Consider the following 20,714-nt stretch of genomic DNA (forward strand, 5'->3'; position numbering starts at 1 on the left):
AAATATCTGAAAATATACACGGCATGCTGAACAGAAAGGGAACACTCTGAGGGAAATCTTACCCTCCTATTGAGTCTGGCAGATATATTAATTGGTTTTCATCTATTTTAAGAGTTGTTACATTCTTCAATGAACCTATTGAGAGAAGAAATAATATACAATTTAAAAGTTTAAACTAGAAGCAAGTCCACCAACAGTCAATGTGAGACACACTATATCTGATAAGAATTAGAATTTTCTAAGCCAACTTACTTAAAAGAGACACCACCGCCAACCCCAACACTCTATGCTCTGACCTTATATTTTCAACCTTCACCCACATCACCACTTAGCATACTGTTTGTGTGTTTACTAGCTCTCACTAAGATGTAAGCTTCAGGAGAGCAGGGACTTCTTGCTGCGCCGTTCATTGCTGTAACCCTGCTCCTAAAAACCTCGTCACAGCACAGAAAAGACAAGACAATACAAACTTGTTGAATTATGGTTAAAGAAATCCCAGCACTTTGGGAGGTGGAGGCAAAAGGATGCCCAAGTTCAGGGATTCAAGACCAGTCTGGGCAATGTGACAAAACCTCATCTCTACAATAAATAAAAAATTAGTCTGGCATGGTGGTACACTCCTGTAGTTCTAGCTACTTGGAAGGCTCAGGCGGAAGGATGTGTGCGCGCAGCATTGCAACCTGGGTGGACAGAGTGAGACTCTGACTCAAAATAAATAAATGATAAATAAATAAATAAACAAACAATGAATATGCTTATAATAGGTATATAACAAACTATTCTATGTATACTAAACACTAAAACAATAATATCTAATTTTAAAATGAAAAGTGTTAACTGAATCAGAGTAGAATCCTAATGAATCTGCAAAATGTAATCTTAGCTAAAATAACTATGTAATTCAATTGAGCAATACATAAAAATATTTTTGGTTTTTACATTAAAACATCATGAAAATGCCAAGATTGAAATTTCTGGTCCTTTCATCAAGGTAATTCAATTTCCTTAATATACTGTCAAACAAGCAACTGCACAAATACAGACTCAATGATAATCATAGATCTCTCAGGATTTGCTCAATCGGTTTGTTTTCTTCTTTAAATGTCTGTAGTAAAGCACGATTGAAAAGTGACCAAATAAGGACTACGATCAAGAGCTAAACCAAATTTGGATAAATTAACAATTAAAGAATTTAAATCTATTAGCTATAAGAGTGAGATTTCCTTAGTGTAAATTAAAACAGTCACATAAAATTCAAATAAAATTTGTTACTATGGTAGTGTAGTAAAACTATCTCATAGCAAAATTTGATATCATACGCAAGTCCTAGATTCACTTTAGTGAAAATTACATGAATTTGAAAGTGATACAAACCAATAGTCTCAGGCAGCTGTTGAAGTGAATTGCTTGATAACAGGAGGTCTTGAAGGTTTTCACATGCTGAAATTCCTTCTTCAACCATCTCAATATTATTTTTAGAAACATCCAAATATGTGAGCTGTTTCAAACTACCAATAAACTATAAGTAAAAAAAGAAAATCTTACAACTCTACCAATATTAAGCAACTTGTAAAAAGTTTAGGTAACAAACATGATACCAAGTTTTGATTCATAAATAGATGTTAATATAAGAAAGAAGACTCCCAGACAGTTTTTAAAATGCCATTAGACATTTGCTCAGTAATAAAGCTTAGAATACCTACTAATTTTAGACTAGTATAATGACAAAGGACATATATTTTGGGAAGTCAGCTGTTTATCACCTCCCAGGGAGAAAATATATATGAGGAGCATATATGGGAGCAAACAATTTGTCAGTTTTAAAACAGAAAGTTTGGCCAGGAACAGTGGCTTCCACCTGTAATCCAAGCACTTTGGGAGGCAGAGACAAGAAGATTGCCTGAATCCGGAGGTTTGAGATCAGCCTGGGCAACTTGGTGAGACCTCATCTCTACAATAAATCAAAATGTTAGCCAGACGTGGTGGCACATCTGTAGTTCCAGCTACATGGAAGGCTAAGGCGAACGGTCTGCCTGAGTAACAGAGTGAAACTCCAACTTTAAATTCATCAATCAGAAAGTTCGTGGAAAATATTTTAGTTTATAAATTCTCTGGGCAATCCAAATCAGAATAGAAATTCAACTGGTACTACAGGAAAAGACATATTCAAAAGTATTAAAGAGGGACTGTTTCACAAAATATGGGAATTTTCAGATTTTAATGAAGAATGTACTTATATATTTTTAAAAAATGTTATCTGCTTCTAACTGCTTAATAAAGTACTAAAAAGCAATTCCTTCATATTAACAAAAAATTTTTAAATGCACAATTCAAAAAACTGCAAAGGAGAGACTTCATAATATGTGTAAAGTCATTTAAAATCTCATATACATACCCCTGGAATAAAAGTCAGTCTATTACCATCCATCCAAAATTCTTTCAATCCACTTAATTGCTCAAGTACTTCAGGCTGTTGAGATGGGAGAGGAGGGATCCAATTAATACACATGAGTCTGTATCTGCCAAAAGAAGCCCCGGGAATTTCTAACAATAACCTTTAGTTTCAAATCATTCAAATAACGGGGAAAAAAAGAAAAATAAAAAAGCAGAGCCAGGATATGAGACTTTCTATTGTGTTACAGTTACTACAATAAAATTATTAAGGGAGAAATCAAAGAGACATTTTATAAAAGTAGATTATATAAAACTCATTTAAGTTTTGGATTATACAATAGGGTCAAGTATTCATACAATTAATAAAGAAATAAAAATAAGACCCACTGCTTGGAAGTATACAATAAAAACACACTCATTAAATCATTCAATAAATAAATAGATATAGCCTTTTAGAAAATCTTAGGAAAATCACAAAGATTAATGTTCCTGTTGACATTAATGAAAAAAGACAACATATATCCTAAGTGTCCAATATTAAGGGAAAGATAAATAGATGAAATGCATAACCACATAAGAAGAATATGCTATTACTTAAACTCCTAGTAAAAATTTTTAATTGCATGGTAGAAAACTGTATATAAAATGATGCTGAGGATCTAAAAATTTATCCGGTATTGTGGCAGACCTTGATATCTAGGCAAAATCTGCTCTTGGGCATTGGCCCTTTGAGGCTGAAGTTCTGAATGCCTCCTTCAAGGTTATTTCTGTCACCCCACAAAGTCATGAACAATCAATAACCATGTGATTGCACAGAGTAGCATCATATCTAATCATCATAACAAGAGTCATACATAAAAGGCATGTCATATTTACTGTTAACATATAAGAATTCTAGATGTTACTTGTTAAAAGATATTTCCTTCTGTGCTTCATTATTGTCATTCTATTGGTAAGTCTTTAAAAAAATGTACTGTGGAAAGACCAAAATGATACAAAATAAATAATAATTTTGAAAGTTTGTTGGATCTTAAAATGAACACTTACTGAGAATTTTCAAATAGTTAATATAGAAACACAATACATTTAAAACAAACATTGAGAAAGAGTATAATAGATAAGTAATTTAGAAAGCATAGTATGTATTTTAGATAAATTGGAGAGCATTTTAGAGAAAATATGAAATACTCTAAACCACTATGGTCCTCTCTCTGACCTCAGTTGAAATTCACAACACAATACTGCAGCAAACAGTTTTGAGAAATTCGTATCCTCAAGACTATATTATTTGAGAGCTTTCACAATTTTAAACAGTAAACTTGTAAAACGATTTTAAAACATTGATGATGACATTCAGTTTGATTTCATCTTCAAAAATAAATCTTGCTTATTTTCTGACAACTCAGAAAACTCACTAAAGACAAAAAACTGCTTGCATACTACTTTTGGATTCAGCATCATGATATGCACTTAGCATACAAAGCACAAACAAAATGAAAAGTCCCATTAACACCTCAGAAATAACGGTGGTTTCACTCAATGATTTTTCCCCTTAGCTATTACATACAATTAATATAATATATAATATAGAGAACTATCTTGTCAGTGAATACATTAATAAGCAGTACCCCAGGGAATTGTTTTTCACTCACAACTTTGACCTGTTTCAATCTAGACTGTTGTTTCTCACTTATAATCACTCAAATTTTCTGCTTCCTGTGCTAAAAAATGTTAGATATCTCTTCCATAGGCCTCTCATTAATTTTACATTTTATCTTCACTTATGGTCAGAATTTTATCTGTCTAGTTAGTTTTCTGGGTATCTGGAAAGTACTAAGAACTTTCATATCTTATATCTAAAAAAAGTATACTTTTATTTATAAGAGACATGCTTATATTTTCACATTTTGTTCTTGATCAACCATAAGATTTATGGATAGTGAAACTAATGAGAACTTACCACTTCCGTGAATTCATTACTTCCCAAATCCAGTCTTTCCAACTGTGTCAGTCTATTCATGGTTCTATTCATAATGGAGTAATAAAAAATTAACTACACAAACATATTACATGGAAGCTTTCATATTTCACAGTTATAATTAAGTATGGGCTTTCACATGTTGATAAAATAAAAATGTTAATTTAAAAAAATGTTAATAAAAAAATTTAAGAAGCCATTTAATTTCTAGATAAATTATTAATCATTCTCTAATTTTGGCTCCTCATCAGTCTTTTCATTTCAAGTCTTAAGAACCAACTGCAATACATTTAAATACACAGGCCCAAAACATGAATAATGGGCTTCCATTTTTTTTACAGAATAAATTTTCATGAAGTATAAATTAGCTAATAAATTAGACTGCTTGACAGATATAAAGCAATTACTACCATAATCCCAAAAAGTACTTTTCAAAACTGCTCATATGTTTGTAAAACTTTAAGGAAACTGTAACTTTGAAAATTAATTTCCAAAATGCTAAGAATGGTAAATGTTACATTGTTCCCCACATGTTCAAATTAAATCTAATACAATTCAAAATACTGTTTTATAGGAATCACAAATATAATTGGTAGATGGCATTTATTTTAAAGTAAAGTAATAATATACCATTCTTATCGCCTAACTTAACATCAACACTTTTCTGCAACTACAGAAACTTGAAAATTTTACAACCTGGTTTTGTAAACGAAAATGAAATAAATTATGTTGCACTGTTATCTCTCCTTTTACAAGGTAACTTCTGAAACAAAACTAATTGCTAATTAATTAAAACTAATATCTATGATTTTAGGTTGCTATTTTGCTTTTTAAAAATCTATTATTAATACATTGAGATGCTATCAACTACTCACATAAGAAATTCTGCATTAAGCATTCTGTAGGGTATGATAAAATGATAGCAAAATATAGTTATTATCATACTATCAGTACATCACATTGATGTTAATATTTTTTTAAATGAACATCATTTAAAATCCATAGGCACCTTAAATTATGGCACAAAAAACAGACCTCTTCCATCTTCTCTGGAATTTTAACAAAAATTAATAAGTAAAACTCAGTTAAAACATTTCCCTAGCTTTTTAGTGAAAGAATGCAAGAATAAACACCATAATTATAATGACACTGATACTGACCTAAAAGAAACTAATTTTCCCTAATCTTTACATGTTAAATATGCCATTCTAACATCATTCCCTTAATTTTAATTCATCTTACATGCCAATTTTTACAAAGATGTTCTAACTAGAATTATTAAAAATCTACTATCGGGTACTATAATTCTACTTTCCTTACGTATATCTTTGTCCAGAAAACCGATAAGTTCTAGTTTCCTTCATAACAAAGCAAAAGGTATTTTCAGGGTTTTTCTCTAGATGTATAAAATTACATGCTATGATAGTAAGCTCTTGTGTTTAAATAACTATACCAGGTAGAGATTTGAAAAAAGAAAAGAGGGCTGGGGAGAGGGGGAATTGAAAGAATAAAATGTACTCTTACATTTCTTGCATCAACATTATTGTAACAACAAGATAACAGAAAATTCACCTGTAGCTATTGAGCACATAATATCAAAGGGGGTAATTTTAAAAATAAAGCATAACTGTTTTAGAAGAAGGTATAAAAATGAAAGGCAGTGCATTGGGATATTTCAATTACAGATGATACTCTAGAAAAGTCGTTTTGAAGCATTAGGAAAAATAGGAATGATACAGACAGGATACAAAAAAGAAGAAATACATTGTAACATCAAAAAAGTGTCTCCACTTCAACTCTCTGCAGCCAATACTGACAACTTTGGTTCTCTACTCATATATTTTAGAAATCTCAGAAATAAGATGGCACCCTCAATGAGATCCAGCTTCCTACTTCAGGGAGAAAATAGAAACAATATCCCTCCAATTTCTTCCTATCTACCTCTAAAACTCGTATGTATTTAACTCATTTTATGTTCTCCTTCTCTCATAGGAAGAGTAAAATATCCTTTATGTTCTTGATACTGTGCCCTCTGGTATTCTTTAGGTAGTATTAAGTTTCACTTAATTATGTGTCTAATACAATAGCTCTTGCCGTTACTTTAATCTTTAATCTAACCACATAACCTGAATGCACATGACTTTGCAATATTTAAAACTGTAGCATCTGTATAATTTGTGAAGTCTCAAAGGTTATAATTGGGCCAGAGCAATTAGAAAAGAGAAAGAAATGAAAGCCATCCAAAGTGAAAAGAAAGACGTCAAATTAGCCTTTTTCGCAGATGATACAATCTTATACTTAGAAAAAGCTAAAGACACCACCAAAAAAAATTAGAGCCGATAAACAAATTCAAGATATAAACTCAACATACAAAAGTCAGTATCATTTATATACACCAACAGCAAACAATCTGTAAAAGATATCAAGAAAGCAATACCATTTCTGGTAACCACAAAAAATATAAAATACCAAGGAACTGATATAACTGAAGAAGTAAAAGATCTATACAAGTAGAACTATAAAACTCTGATGAAAGAAACTGAAGAGGACACAAAAAAATAGAAAGATCGGAAGAATTAATATTGTTAAAATGAGAATACTCAAAGCAACTTACAGATTCAGTTCAATGTCTATCAAAATACCAATGATGGCTGGGCATGGTGGCTCAAGCCTGTAATCCCAGCACTTTGGGAGGCCAAGGTGAGAGGACTGCCCGAGCCCGTGGTTCAAGAACAGCCGGGCAACTTGGCAGGACCTCATCTCTACAACAAAAAATCAAAAAATTAGCCAGGCATGGTAGTGTGCACCTGGAAGGCTGAGGCAAAGGATCGCCTGGGCCCAGCAGGTCAAGGCTGCGGTGGCCATGAGCATGCCACAGCACTGCAGCCTAGGTGACAGAGTGAGACACTAACTAAAAAAAAAAACCAATGACATTCTTCACAGAAATAAATATTTTAAAAATCCTATAATTTATATAGAACCACAAAAGACCCCCAAATAGCTAAAGTAACAAAGCCAGAGGTATCATACTACCTGACTTCAAAATTTATTATAAAGCTATAGTAAGCAAAGCAGCATGGTACTGGCATAAAGACAGACACATAGACCCAATGAATCTACCCAACAGAATTGATAACCAAGATATAAATCCACATATTTACAGCCAACTCATCTTCAACAGAGGTGCCAAGAACATACAATGGAAAAGGATAGTCTCTTCAATTAATGGTGACAGGAAAACTGGATAACTCTGTGAAGAAAATGAAACCAGTCCCCTATTTCTCACCATATACACAAATCAAATAAAAATGGATCAAATACTTAAGTCTATGAAAATATGATAAACTACTAGAAGAAAACATTGTGGAAAATATCTAGGATATTGAGCTATTGGTCTGGGCAAGGACCTTATGTTTATAAGATCTCAAAAGCACAGGCAACCAAAAGCAAAAACTGACAAATGAGATTATAACAAGCTAAAAAGTTTCTGCACAGCAAAAGAAACAATCAACAAAGTGAAGAAACAATCCAAAAATGGGGGACGATATTTGCAAACTATCCATCTGACAAGGGATAAATAACCAGAAAATATACGATGCTCAAACAACTAATAGCAAAAAAAACTAAATAATCTGATTAAAAATGGGCAAAGATCTGAAGAGACATTTCTCAAAAGAAGACATACAAATGGCCAACTGGTATCTGAAAAAATGCTCAACCTCACTAATCATCAGAAAAATGCAAATTAAAACCAAAATGAGATATCATCTCACTCTAGTTAAAATGACTTGTATCAAAAAGACAGACAATAACGGATGCTGGGGAGGATATGGAAAAAGGAAAACCTTCATACACTGTTGATGGTAATGTACAAGTAAATTAGTTGTCTCTATGAAGAACAGTATGAAGGTGCGTCAAAAGTCTAAAGATAGAACTACCATAAGGAAATCATCTGGGCTCGGTGGCTCAGCCTGTAATCCCGTGCCTTTGGGAGGCTGAGGTGAGTGGATTACCTCAGCCCGCGGGTTCGAGACCTGCCTGGGCAACTCGGCGAGACCTCATCTCTACAATGAATCAAAAAATCAGCCAGGCATGGTAGCGCGTGCCTGTAATTCCAGCTACTCGGAAGGCTGAGGCGGAAGGATCGCCGGAGCCCAGCAGGTCGAGGCTGCGGTGGCCGGGAGCGGCCACTGCACTCCAGTCTGGGCGACAGAGTGAGACTCCAACTCAAAAAAATAAATAAATAAATAAATAAATAAAGGAAATCAATGTATTTAAGAGACATATGTACTCCCATGACAGAGTGAAACTCCAACTCAATAAATAAATAAATAAATAAAGAAAATCAATGTATCTAAGAGACATATGTACTCCCATGTTTTATTGCAGCACTATTCACCATAGCTAAAATATGGACTCATCCTAAGTGCCCATCAATAGACGAATGGATAAAGAAAATGTGGTATAATATGGCATACATACATAATACATATTATTAATCCATAACAACAAATGAAATAATGCCATTAGCAGCAGCATGAATTAAGTAGGGGCAAGTATTTTAAGTGAAATAAGCCAACACAGAGATAAATATCATCATATGTTCTCACCCACATGTGGGAGCTAAAAAAGTGGATCTCATGAAGAGAGAGAACAGAATGGTGAGTACCAGAGGCTGGGACAGGGATGAAGGGGGGAAAAAAAGAATATAAATAAGTGTATTACCACTAAACTGTACATTTAAAAATGGTAAGTTTTATATGTATATTTTACCTCAATGAAAAAAGTGTCTTAAAAAAAAAGTTTATGATCATGTATCTTTTTTGTGTGTGCTGAAGTCTCACTCTGTTGCCCAGACTGGAGTGCGCCATGATCACAGCTCACCGCAACTACTAGGTTCAAGTCAGTCTCTCTCCTTAACCTCCTGAGTAGCTGGGACTCCAGGTGTGCACTGCCATGCCTGGTTAATGTTTTTTTTGTTTTGTTTTTTTTGTTGAGACAAGGTTTTGCTATGTTGCCCAGAATGGTCTCGAACTCCTGTACTCAAAGTGATCCTTTTGCCTCAGCCTCCCAAAGTGCTGGGATTACATGTGTAAGCCACCATGCCCAGGCATAATCATATTTTAAAAGGAAAAAAAGGAAAGAGTTATATTTGCAAATCACTGACAGAGCCTAATCTGACTCTCTAAATGATGTTAAAATCAGTGAATTGCCTACGATATCACATGGACCATATCAATTGTAGACTTAGCTATTACAGCAAGCAATTTATATTTCGGTCATTCAAATCTCTTAGAAACCAGTCAAGTTTTCAGCTAAGGAGTTGTCACTCCAAGTACCAAGTCTATAAAACTTGGTACTTATACATATACCTTTTAAAATTTTCATATATATCATAATTTCCAGTTTAATTTATACACACAACCAATACTATAAACTTCATTCATGCAGGTATTGAACAGTCAACTACTCAGCAAAAACATACTATCTTTTGGGAATAAAAGCTAGACATAGTCTCTGCCCTCAAAGACTTAATCATGGGGGACCAAGAGGGAGACACATATACACATGCTCACATGTATAAATGTTGGCCAGGGAAGAGTGACAAACATAAAAACAGATACATTAAGATTACATGGCAAATACTGTAATAGGCACAAATATGACACAGAAGCTGAGTAAACAGAATTAACTCCTGGGTAACTGGAGATGTTTTCTTTCTCAAGAGGTGACAAGTCTTGATGTAATTTCAACATGAGTCCGTAAATTTCTTCTGTAAAGGGCTAGATATTAAATATCTTAGGCCTTGTGGAATAACAGTGTCTATGACAACTACTCAATTCTATCACTGCAGAGAAAAAGTAGCCACAGACAATATGTAAATGAATGAATGTGGCTGTGTTCTAATGAAACTTTGTTTACAGTTATAGTCAGTGGGGCAGAGTTAGTCACAGACTAGTTTGCTAGCTCCTAAACTGTAACAATAGCAATGTATTTACGGTGTTTTAAGACATTTGTTCAATAAATAACCACAGACTACCGTGTATTTTTGGCTTGTAGACCTCTTTCTTTTTTAATGAAATCATCTTATTTGTGCTTTGATTGCCATACTTCTTGAAGTTAGCTTATCAGTAGGGGACCCATCATCCTACTTATAATTTGTAACAGAAAGCCAGACAATCAACCAATCACATTCTGTAATTATTTCACATGAATACCCTATGAATATCTTTAATGAGTAATGAATATGAACTCTACACATAAGGGAACTTGGGATCTCTATTTGAGACTCAGGTAGGCTTTACATACTTATTAATTTGACTTTAATGTTACACAAAAGAATGTGTTTCTGAGAGCTTTAAATCATTATCACCATCTTACCAACTTAAAACACCAACAACAGATGCATATATTTTTATATTTAAACCATTAATTAAAATATAATGACCACACATGCCAGGCTTTAAAAATAACTTACATCATATTTTAGATAATAAAAATTTAACATTTTTAAGGACTTACAATTTAAAGAATTCTAAATTAAATTTTAAAAAGGATAGTACTTTTACTTACTTAGGCAACATTTTCAACTGGTTTTCTCTAAGTTCTAATATCTGAAGTTTAGTTAATCTGCAATACAAAGAATAGATCAAATCAAGCATGACAAGGAAAAGAAATTTAATTAATAAATTAATCTCATAGTCTAAAGTCTTAATCAATATAATTGTGCCATTATTATGTGCAAGTAATAAGAGACTATATCTGCTCCTCGAATTATAGTGGAAGAAAAAGAGCAAGTACTTCTACACTCAAAAGACAAAGTATCCCTAAGTATCATTCCTAGAGCACTTTCAGACCTTTCACTGAGAATACCACACACACTGTTAACTATTGGTAGATTAGAGAACAATGATGCAACTCTAAAGTGAAGCTCTGAGAAGAAATAAACTAAAGGAGAAATCCTCTGGAACTTCATTGATGCACATTCCTCTAAATATAAAGGGAAAATGACCAGATAAAAGTGATGCAAATGACAGATACAGAAGAGAAATCTGACAATTACCAATTATTTTTAGATAAAACATGACTATAAAATTAACATTTAGTTGGCTAGTACTTTCTCCAGTAATTATTTTTCTCTAGTAATTTAAATTCAGTAATAACTTGATATGTACTATTTATTCACTCATCTGCGAGTTTAAAAAACTACTTAGGGGCTTGGGGGTGGGGGTTAAACAATGAGGTAGATTCCAGAAACAGATTCTCTTTTCTCAACAACAACAAAAAATTTTTTTCTGGAAGTTTCGCTTTGTCACCCAGCTGGAGAACAGTGGCGAGATTATGGTTCACCACAGCCTCCTGAGTAGCTGGGTCTACAGGTGCCACTGTGCCCAGCTCTTTTCTCAAGAATTTTGATCTCAGTGGAAAAGACAGATAAACCAGTTAGGTCAGACATAACTTTGGGAGGCTGAAGCAGGAGGACTGCATTGTGAAACCAGTCAAACCAGCCTGAGCAATCCAGATCCCACTGCTACCAAAAAAAATTTTAATTATTAAATCATTTCTTTTTTTTTTGAGTTGGAGTCTTACTCTGTCACCCAGACTGGAGTGCAGTGGCATGCTCCTGGCTCCCACAGCCTCGACCTGCAGGGCTCTGGCGATCCTTCTGCCTCAGCCTTCCAAGTAGCTGGAACTACAGGTGTGCGCTACCACGCACGGCTAATTTTGATTTATTGTAGAGATGAGGTCTTGCCAAGTTGTCTAGGCAGGTCTCGAACCCGCGGGCTCAGGCAATCCACTCACCTCAGCCTCCCAAAGCACTGGGATTACAGGCTAAGCCACCGAGCCCAGCTATTAAATCATTTTAGAATGTAATGCTTAGTATCTCAAACATATAGAAACTACCTCCATTGAAACTCCCTGTTCGGTCCACCTTAAAAAACTTTTTCCTTTTAAACTCTCACTGCTTATTGTCTATTTGAGAAAATTAGTCAAAGTCAAAATAATAAAATTCAAAGAAATTATAAAAATCACAAAGCTTAAATAATTACAAAAGAGCCTATAACACTGTAATTTATAGCATTACTAAAGCAGCTTTTAGTTTTGTAAACTTTATAAGAGCTAACAATAAAAGATTTTAGAATAAATTATGATTTACCTGCCAAAATTAGCTGGCAAGAACTCAAGGAAAGCATCATTCAGATATAACTGGGTTAGGTTTAACAGCTGAGAAAATCCATCAGGGAGCCTATATAAAACACACCAAAATTTAAATTAAATATATATATAGCATTTCAGTCTCCTATTAAAATCTTAGAATCCCATATTTTCCCAACAGATAATAGTCACCTCTTTATTAATGACCCTCAAATTAAGATTTGCCTTTTGTAATAATTTACTTGGTTCAATATTTACATCCTCATTACTTTATAAAAAGGAAATGAAGTAATATTTGTTTTAATAACATAAGATCTGCGCAAGACAGTCAACTATGAATAAGTCACAATATGCAGAAATACTTAGGATATAGCTCTTGAAATCAGCAGGCACTCTTCAAGTTTGCCTTATCCATGTCAATTCAAAGGACTAGATAAGAGTTTCTAAAAGAAACTGGCAAAGATATTTTCTGGGCTGAATAATTCTTTGTTGTGCATAGCTATCTTGTGCACTATAGGATGTTCAGCTATAAAACTGACCCCTACCAACTAGATGCTGGTAGTATATGTGCGTACACACACACATACACGCACCACCTCCATTCCTTAGTGAAAAGCAAAAATGTCTCTAAAAAGTGCCAAATGTCCCCGGGGACACAACAGGCACCAGATGAGATCCACTGGATTATTTTCAAACTCAGCAAAAGGCCCCTAAATAATTTTAAGATTACGTAATTTCATAATGAACAAATGAGAAGAAATAATATTAAAAGCTGAATGACATTTTAGGGTTGGGTATTAACTTTGCTTCTATTTCTTCTTGATTATAAAACAAGTTCCAGATCTACAACTCAATGCTAGAGCAATTATTTTCAAATTAAGAGAATATACAAAAAGTACAAAATTCTCTTGCAGTAAGACATATCAGATTTGACTCATTTATCCTCTACTTCACATTTCTCCATCTTGCACACAAGTGAAGCAACTCTTAGGAAAATTTATCAAGAAATACAGTACTGTAATATTGTTTCAATGTCACTGTACTAAGGAAGCTATGCTTCACTGAATTCATCTTTTGCTCCACTATTCCATTTTTGCAAAATTTAACAGCTTTGGTGCCAGGAAAACTTTCTGTTTATAGTAATCACCATCACAAAATAACATACACACCCTCTGGTACAACCAATCACATAGTGAGTGAGTGAGTGAGTGTGTGTGTGTGTTTGTTTTCTTGAACATACACACCCTCTGGTACATGTTGCAACCAATCACATAGTGTGTGTGTGTGTGTGTGTGTGTGTGTGTGTGTGTGTGTGTGTGTGTGTGTGTTCTTGACCTTTGTGTGTGTGTGTCTTCTTGACATTGGTGTGTATGTGTGTATGTGTCTTCTCGACCTCAGTGTACGTGTGTGTGTGTGTGTGTGTGTGTGTGTGTGTGTGTGTGTGTGTGTCTTCTTGACCTTTCAGTTTATTATTTTCAAAAGTCTGAAGGTGCCACACATCTGACTGAAGGCAAAGACATTCTTATACTGGGCAAATAACAAAGTGAGGAAACCTGGTACTAGTCTCATTTCTGACATTATCTATCTGTGAGACCTAGAATAAAACACTTGCATTATCTCATTCGAATCTCAATTTTTGTAGTACACAGAGTTAGTTTATTTAAAGGAGTTCATTTCTACTCTAAATCTAAAATGTTACAAGATTTAAGACTGATAAAAAATTTTTCATTAAAATATGTAGTGTAATATTCTACTACTGTTCCGTTAATTGTTTTATTCAAAAAAGTAACTTATAATTCAACAGAGAACTTACTTGGAAATTGGGTTTACACTGGCCTCCACAACTGTCAAAACTTTACAATTTTTAATATTTTCTGGAAACTCCTGTATTCCTAGAAAACAACAATGAAAAAATTAAAATAATCTATTACAAAGGTCAAAATAACAATAACTAGTATATACCTTGCATATTAGAAAGGAATTTACCAACTAAAGAGGAGTTAGATAAACTGACTTCACCAATGTGAACTAAAAAACCACTTCCACAACAGTATCTTTCATCCTGTCTTCATTTACCACTTTGGAATTGCTAATTACTTTGATGGGTTTTTATTTTCCTTCTCTTGGTTCTTCTGAAAAATAGTGCCTTCTCTATGTGATGAGGTTAGGGACATAAAATGCAGAACATTTAATTTTCTTTATATTTCTCTCATTAAAAAAAAAAAGATTACTTTATAAATGCTTGGCTTTTGATTGAGGTAATATACATCAACTAACAAAACTGAAAACAAGGCTGCAGACAGAAGAGGTAGACAAGCTACATCAGATATACTAGCGGATATGTCTGAAGGCAGTATTGTCTACACATAAAATAATTATACAGTTTTTCTTTCCTGCATCTATACTCCTGCATATAGCTTCCTATTTTTCCTACTATATTTACATTTTCCTTTTCTTCCCAGTCTTCTTCCTTCACATAACCCAGTGGCATTCTCGCAATCACAGTAGTGATTTCTGAACACTAAGATGCAACAGGATGTTTTAGACATTTCAGTTTTTGAATGTTCTTCTAGACCAATGCTTTTTAAGTTAACTAAAGTAAAGGATTAGGTTTTCTTAAATCTCCAATACGTTGCAGACCAATATTTTCATTTTATACAACTGCTGTGATAATGTCAAATTGCAGCAAAAGACTCTAAGCACAGCAAAAATACAAATAATACAAATAACTCATGGACTAGCACTGGAGCACAGATCAACTTTTAAGTAGCACTTTACTAGACTAAAGGAATGCTAATTAATAACATTTCAAAAATATTCCCCAAATGAATTTTCTACAGTCTGTTTATAAGACCTGTCCCTCCACTAACATAATGTGATTATCCAGCAGGGTTGTTACTAGAGAATAATGTAAAACTCTCTCAACTTAACTGCATAATTCTTAGTAAGCAAATTTTCCACAATGTCATGTCTAGAATTTCAAGTGATGAAAAAAAAAAAAGAAAGAAATCACCAAACAGAAAATGCCACAGTAGTAAACTCATCAATGGATGCTAAAAACAGTGGATAAAAGCATAATGATAAACAGGATATTAATATAGATTCAAAGATTCTTCCCACAATATACTTATCAATTATAAAAGGAAAAATTCACTTTATAGTAAGAACTCTGAAAGGCACCACCTTAACCTTAACAAATTATTTCAGTCAGCATTGTCAGTTAACATCATAGTAATGTGGCATCTAATCTGAGATGCACTGAGAAATGCTACATTATCTTTCATACTTGCCAAAAACATATAACCTAAATTTAATCATAAGCAAGCATCAAACAAATCCTAATTAAGTGAAATTCTGTTAAATGAATGGCCAGTAATTTCTAAAACTGTCAAAGTCAAAAAGGACCAAAGATGACTGAGAACACCAAAACCAGAGAAGCTCCGAGAGACCTAACAAGTGGCAATGGGAAAGCAGCGAGTATTTGGACAAATTGGGAACTACAGACATCACTAGCAAGAATGCAAAATGATGTAACTGCTATGCAAAACAGTTTGGTGGTTCCTCAAAATGTTAAACACAGACCTACTCTATATGCCAGCAATCCCACTCTTAGATATACACAGATATACCTTGTTTTACTGCGCTGTACTTTACTGTACTTCACAGGTGCTAAGTGGTTTTGTTTGTTTTTATAACAAACTAAAGTCTTGTGACAACACTGCATTCTCTAAGTCTATCAGTGCCATTTCCAACATGTGCTCACTCCCTGTCTCTGTGTCCATTTTGGTAATTCTCGCAATATTACAAACGTTTTCATTATTATATCTGTAATCATGGCTTGCAATCAGTTGCAATCTTTGTTATTGCTATTGTAAATGTTTTCAGGTGCCGTAAACTGTGCTCCTGTAGGATGGCAAACTTAACCTCTAAATGATGGGGGTATTCCGACTGCTCCACTGACCTGCTGTTTCCCCAATCCTTTCCTTCTCCTTGAGCCTCCCTATTCCCAGAGACACAATAATGCAGAAATTAGGTCAATTAATAACTCTACAATGGCCTCTAAGTGCTCAAGTGAAAGGAAGAGTTGCACATCTCTTACTTTAAATCAAAAGTTTAAAATGATTAAACTTCATGAGGAAGGAATGTCAAAAGCCAAGATAAGCCAAAAGCTAGGTCTCTTGCACCAGTTAATCAAGTTGTGCCTGAGAAACAAAAGTTCCTGAAGGAAACCACAAGTGCTACTCTAGTGAACATATGAATTTAAGAAAGTGAAACAGCTGATACGGAGAAAGTTTGAGTGGTCTGGATAGAAGATTAAACCAACCACAACATTCCCTTAAGCCACAGCCTAACCCAGAGCAAGGCCCTAACTCTTCAATTCTATAAAGGCTAAGAGAGATGAAGCAGCTCCAAAAGGAAAGCTGGAAGCTAGCAGAGGTTGGTTCATAAGATATAAGGAAAGATGCCATCTCCATAACATAAAAGTGCAAGATGAAGCAGCATGTGTTTGTTGAGAGAAGCTGCAGCAAGTTAACCAGAAGATCTAGCTGTAATCACTGATTAACTACATTAGAAAACAGATTGCTCAGCATAGACAAAACAGCCTTCCATTGGAAGAGGAGGCCACCTAGATGATTTTCATACCTAGAAAGAAGTCAATGCCTGGCTTCAAAGCTTCAAAGGACTGGCTGACTCTCATGTTGAAGTCAACGCTCATTTACCATTCTGAAAATCCTAGGGCCTTTAAGAATCATGCTAAATATACTCTGCTTATGTTCTGTAAGTGCAACAACAAAGCCTGGATGACAGCACATCTGTTTACGTGTGATTTACTGAATAGTCTAAGCCCACTGTTAAGACTTACTGCTCAGAAAAAGATTTCTTTCAAAATATTACCGCTCTAGTCACCCAAGAGCTCTGCTGGAGATGTATAAGGTGATTGGTGTTGCTGTCATGTCTCCTAATACAACATCCACTCCAGCGCTCTTAAATCAGGGAGCAATTTTGACGTTCAAGTCTTTTTATTTAAGAAATACATTTCATATGGCTATGGCTGCCACAGATAGTGATGCCTCTGATGAATCTGGGAAAAGTACATTGAAAATCTTCTGGTAAGGATTCAATATTCCAGATGTCATCGAGAATACTCATGATTTGTTGAAGGAGATTAAAATATGAACATTAATAGGAGTTTGGAAGAAGTTAATTTCAATACTCAGGGGAGACTTAGAGGAGTTCAACACTTCAATAGAAGAAGCAACTGCAAGAGAACTAGAATTAAAAGCAGAGTCTGAAGATATAACTAAATTGTTGCAATCTCATTAAAATTTGAATGAGGCTGGGTTCAGTGGCTCAGTCTGTAATCCTAGCACATTGGGAGGCTGAGGCCAGAGGATTGCCTGAGCCTGTGGGTTTGAGACCTGCCTGGGCAACTTGGCGAAACCTCATCTCTACAATAAAAAAAAAAATTAGCCGGGCGTGGTAGTGTGCACCTCTAGTTCCGGCTACTTGGAAGGCTGGAGTGGAAGGACCACCAGAGCCCAGTAGGTCAATGCTGGGGAGGTCGTAAGCGTGTCACTGCACTCTAGCCTGGGCGACAGAGTGAGAATCTGACTCAAAAAAAAAAAAATTTGAATGAATGAGGGGTTGCTTCTTATGTATAAAGAAAGTGGTTTCTTGAGATGAAAACTACTACTAGCAAAGATGTTATGAACATTGTTGAAACGACAAGAAAGGATTCAAAATATTCCATAAACCTAGCTGTTCAAGCAGCAGCAGGGTTTGAGAAGACTGATTCCGATTTTGAAAAGAGGTTCTACTTTGGTCAAATGCTGTCAAACAGCATCACATGCTGCAGATAAATCTTTCGTGAAAGAGGAGTAAATTGATGTGACAAATTTCATGATAGCCTTATTTTAAGAAATTGCCAGGGTGGGGGAAAAAAAAAAAAGAAATTGCCAAAGAGGCTGGGAAGATGGCGGCTGAGCCAGTCAAACTATGTGAGTCCCTGTGTAAATGAGTGACTGTATAGAAAATGTTGTGTACATGCTGGTAAGAGAGTGGTTGTGTGAGTGGCTGACTGAGTGAGGGCTAGGAAACTAGTGGCTAGGGTTCTCCTGCTGCAGCAGCTTGAGCCACAGCTGCTAGGCTTGGACGCCAGCGATTCCTGGGTCACAGAAGACGAGTACCATTTTCTTTTTCTTTTCTTTCTTTCTTTTTTTTTAAATCAACAAACCCTCCCTGGGAAGAAAATGCTGGGAGAGACTGTCTCAGTGGAGACTTGTGAGCAAGCGGGAGGCTCCTGGTGCAACAGCTGGTGCTACAGCTTCTCTTCTTTGTCCTAGCTCCTCCCAGGTCGCAGAAGCCACGTGCCATTAATTTTTTTTTAAACAGACAAAATCCGTGGGGAGAAAATATGGCCCCAAGTTACCCCTCACCGGAACAGCAGGAGAGAAACTGCCAGCTCCTGGCTTTGCTTCATCACTTTAGGGCCTGGCAGAGCACAGGCATCAAGGGCTGTGGAGGGCGTCCAGAGGCAAAGTCCCAAGGAAGAGGCCCACACAGCTGGGTCACGACTGAGAGGGGCAAATGCAGGTGAAGCCTGGACGTCAGTGGCAATAAGAGAACTCCACTCCAAGATACCCCACTAACAGCCCTAGATAGATCACTGAGGCAAAAAATCAACAAGGAGATCCAGAACCTAAACTTGTCACTCAACCAAATAAATGTAATAGATACCTACAGATTATTCCACCCAACAACCACAGAATATACAGTCTACTTATCACCACATGGAACATACTCAAAGATCGATCACACCCTTGGCCATAAATCAAGCATAAACAAATTCCATAAGGTTGAAATCTTGCCATGCACACTCTCAGACCACAGTAAAATAAAAATAAATATCAACACCAACAACATTTCCCCAAAGTCCACAAAGACATGGACACTAAACAGCATGATGCTGAATAACTACTGGGTCAACAGTGAAATCAAAGCAGAAATTAAAAGATTCCTGGAAACAAATGAAAATGAAGAAACATCTTAACAAAACCTCTGGGATGCCATGAAAGCAGTTGTAAGAGGGGAATTTATATCTCTACGAGCCCACATCAAATAAACGGAAAGAACACAAGTGGAGAGCCTAACAAATCACCTCAGGGAGCTGGAAAGAGAAGACCATCAAAACCCCAACATTAGCAGAAGAATCCAAATCACCAAAATAAAAGCCCAAATACAGGACATAGAAGACAAAAATATCATAGAAAACATCAGCAAAACAAAAAGCTGGTTCTTTGAAAGAATTAACAAGACTGATGAGCCCCTAGCCAGAATGACCAAGAAAAAGAGAGAAGTTCAAATAAAAACAATGAGAAATACAAAAGATCAAATCATAACTGAACACAAAGAAATACAAAGGATTATCAGAGAATACTATGTACACCTATATGGAAACAAACTTGATAACCTAAATGAAATAGGACTTTCTGACATCACACAACCTTCCCAGATTGAAACAAGAAGACACTGACACACTAAATAGACCAATAACAACCCAGGAAATTGACTCTGTCACACGAAAACTACCTACCAAAAAAAGTCATGGACAGGATAGCTTTCCAGCAGAATTCTACAAAATGTACAAGGAGGATCTGATACCAATCCTCCTGAAAGTATTCCAGGAATACTTTGGAATGGAATTCTCCCCAAATCATTTTATGAAGCTAACATCACCCTGATACCCAAACTGGGCAAAGATCCAACAAAAAAAGAAAAATACAGGTCAATGTCCCTTATGAACACAGATGCAAAAACCTCAACAAGATTCTAGCAAATCGGATCCAAAAACACATCTCAAAAATCATCCACCATGACCAAGTAGGCTTCATCCCCAAGATGCAGGGCTGTTTTAACACTCACAAGACCATAAATGTAATTAAATACATCAACAGATGTAAAAACAAGAACCACATGATTATACCATTAATGCAGAAAAAGCTTTTGGTAAAATCCAGCATTCCCTCTTGATAAAAACCCTCAAACACCTAGGTATAGAAGGAACATACCTCAAAATAGTAAGGGGCCATCTACGATAAACCCACAGCTAACATATTGCTAAATGGACAGAAACTGGAAACATTTCCCCTGAAAACTGGAAAAAGACAAGGCTGCCCACTCTCAC

The 20,714-nt window shown here is 35.2% G+C and overlaps 1 protein-coding gene across 1 annotated transcript in view; it reads right to left on the reverse strand.

Moving 5' to 3' along the window:
• The window catches only part of ERBIN (erbb2 interacting protein), a 149,472-nt gene that overhangs the window by 50,519 nt on the left and 78,239 nt on the right, over positions 1–20,714 (reverse strand). Inside the window, exons 5-11 of the mRNA XM_008056389.2 lie at positions 14,343–14,421; positions 12,531–12,620; positions 10,946–11,002; positions 4,355–4,418; positions 2,396–2,470; positions 1,375–1,519; positions 63–135 (exon numbers count right to left, since the gene is read on the reverse strand). Coding sequence (XP_008054580.2) covers positions 63–135; positions 1,375–1,519; positions 2,396–2,470; positions 4,355–4,418; positions 10,946–11,002; positions 12,531–12,620; positions 14,343–14,421 — 583 coding nt within the window. The remainder of the gene's footprint in view (positions 1–62; positions 136–1,374; positions 1,520–2,395; positions 2,471–4,354; positions 4,419–10,945; positions 11,003–12,530; positions 12,621–14,342; positions 14,422–20,714) is intronic.

The sequence above is a fragment of the Carlito syrichta genome, unplaced genomic scaffold, assembly GCF_000164805.1.
Source record: "Carlito syrichta isolate Samal-C Ts95f unplaced genomic scaffold, Tarsius_syrichta-2.0.1 Scaffold302339, whole genome shotgun sequence".
NCBI lineage: Eukaryota > Metazoa > Chordata > Mammalia > Primates > Tarsiidae > Carlito > Carlito syrichta.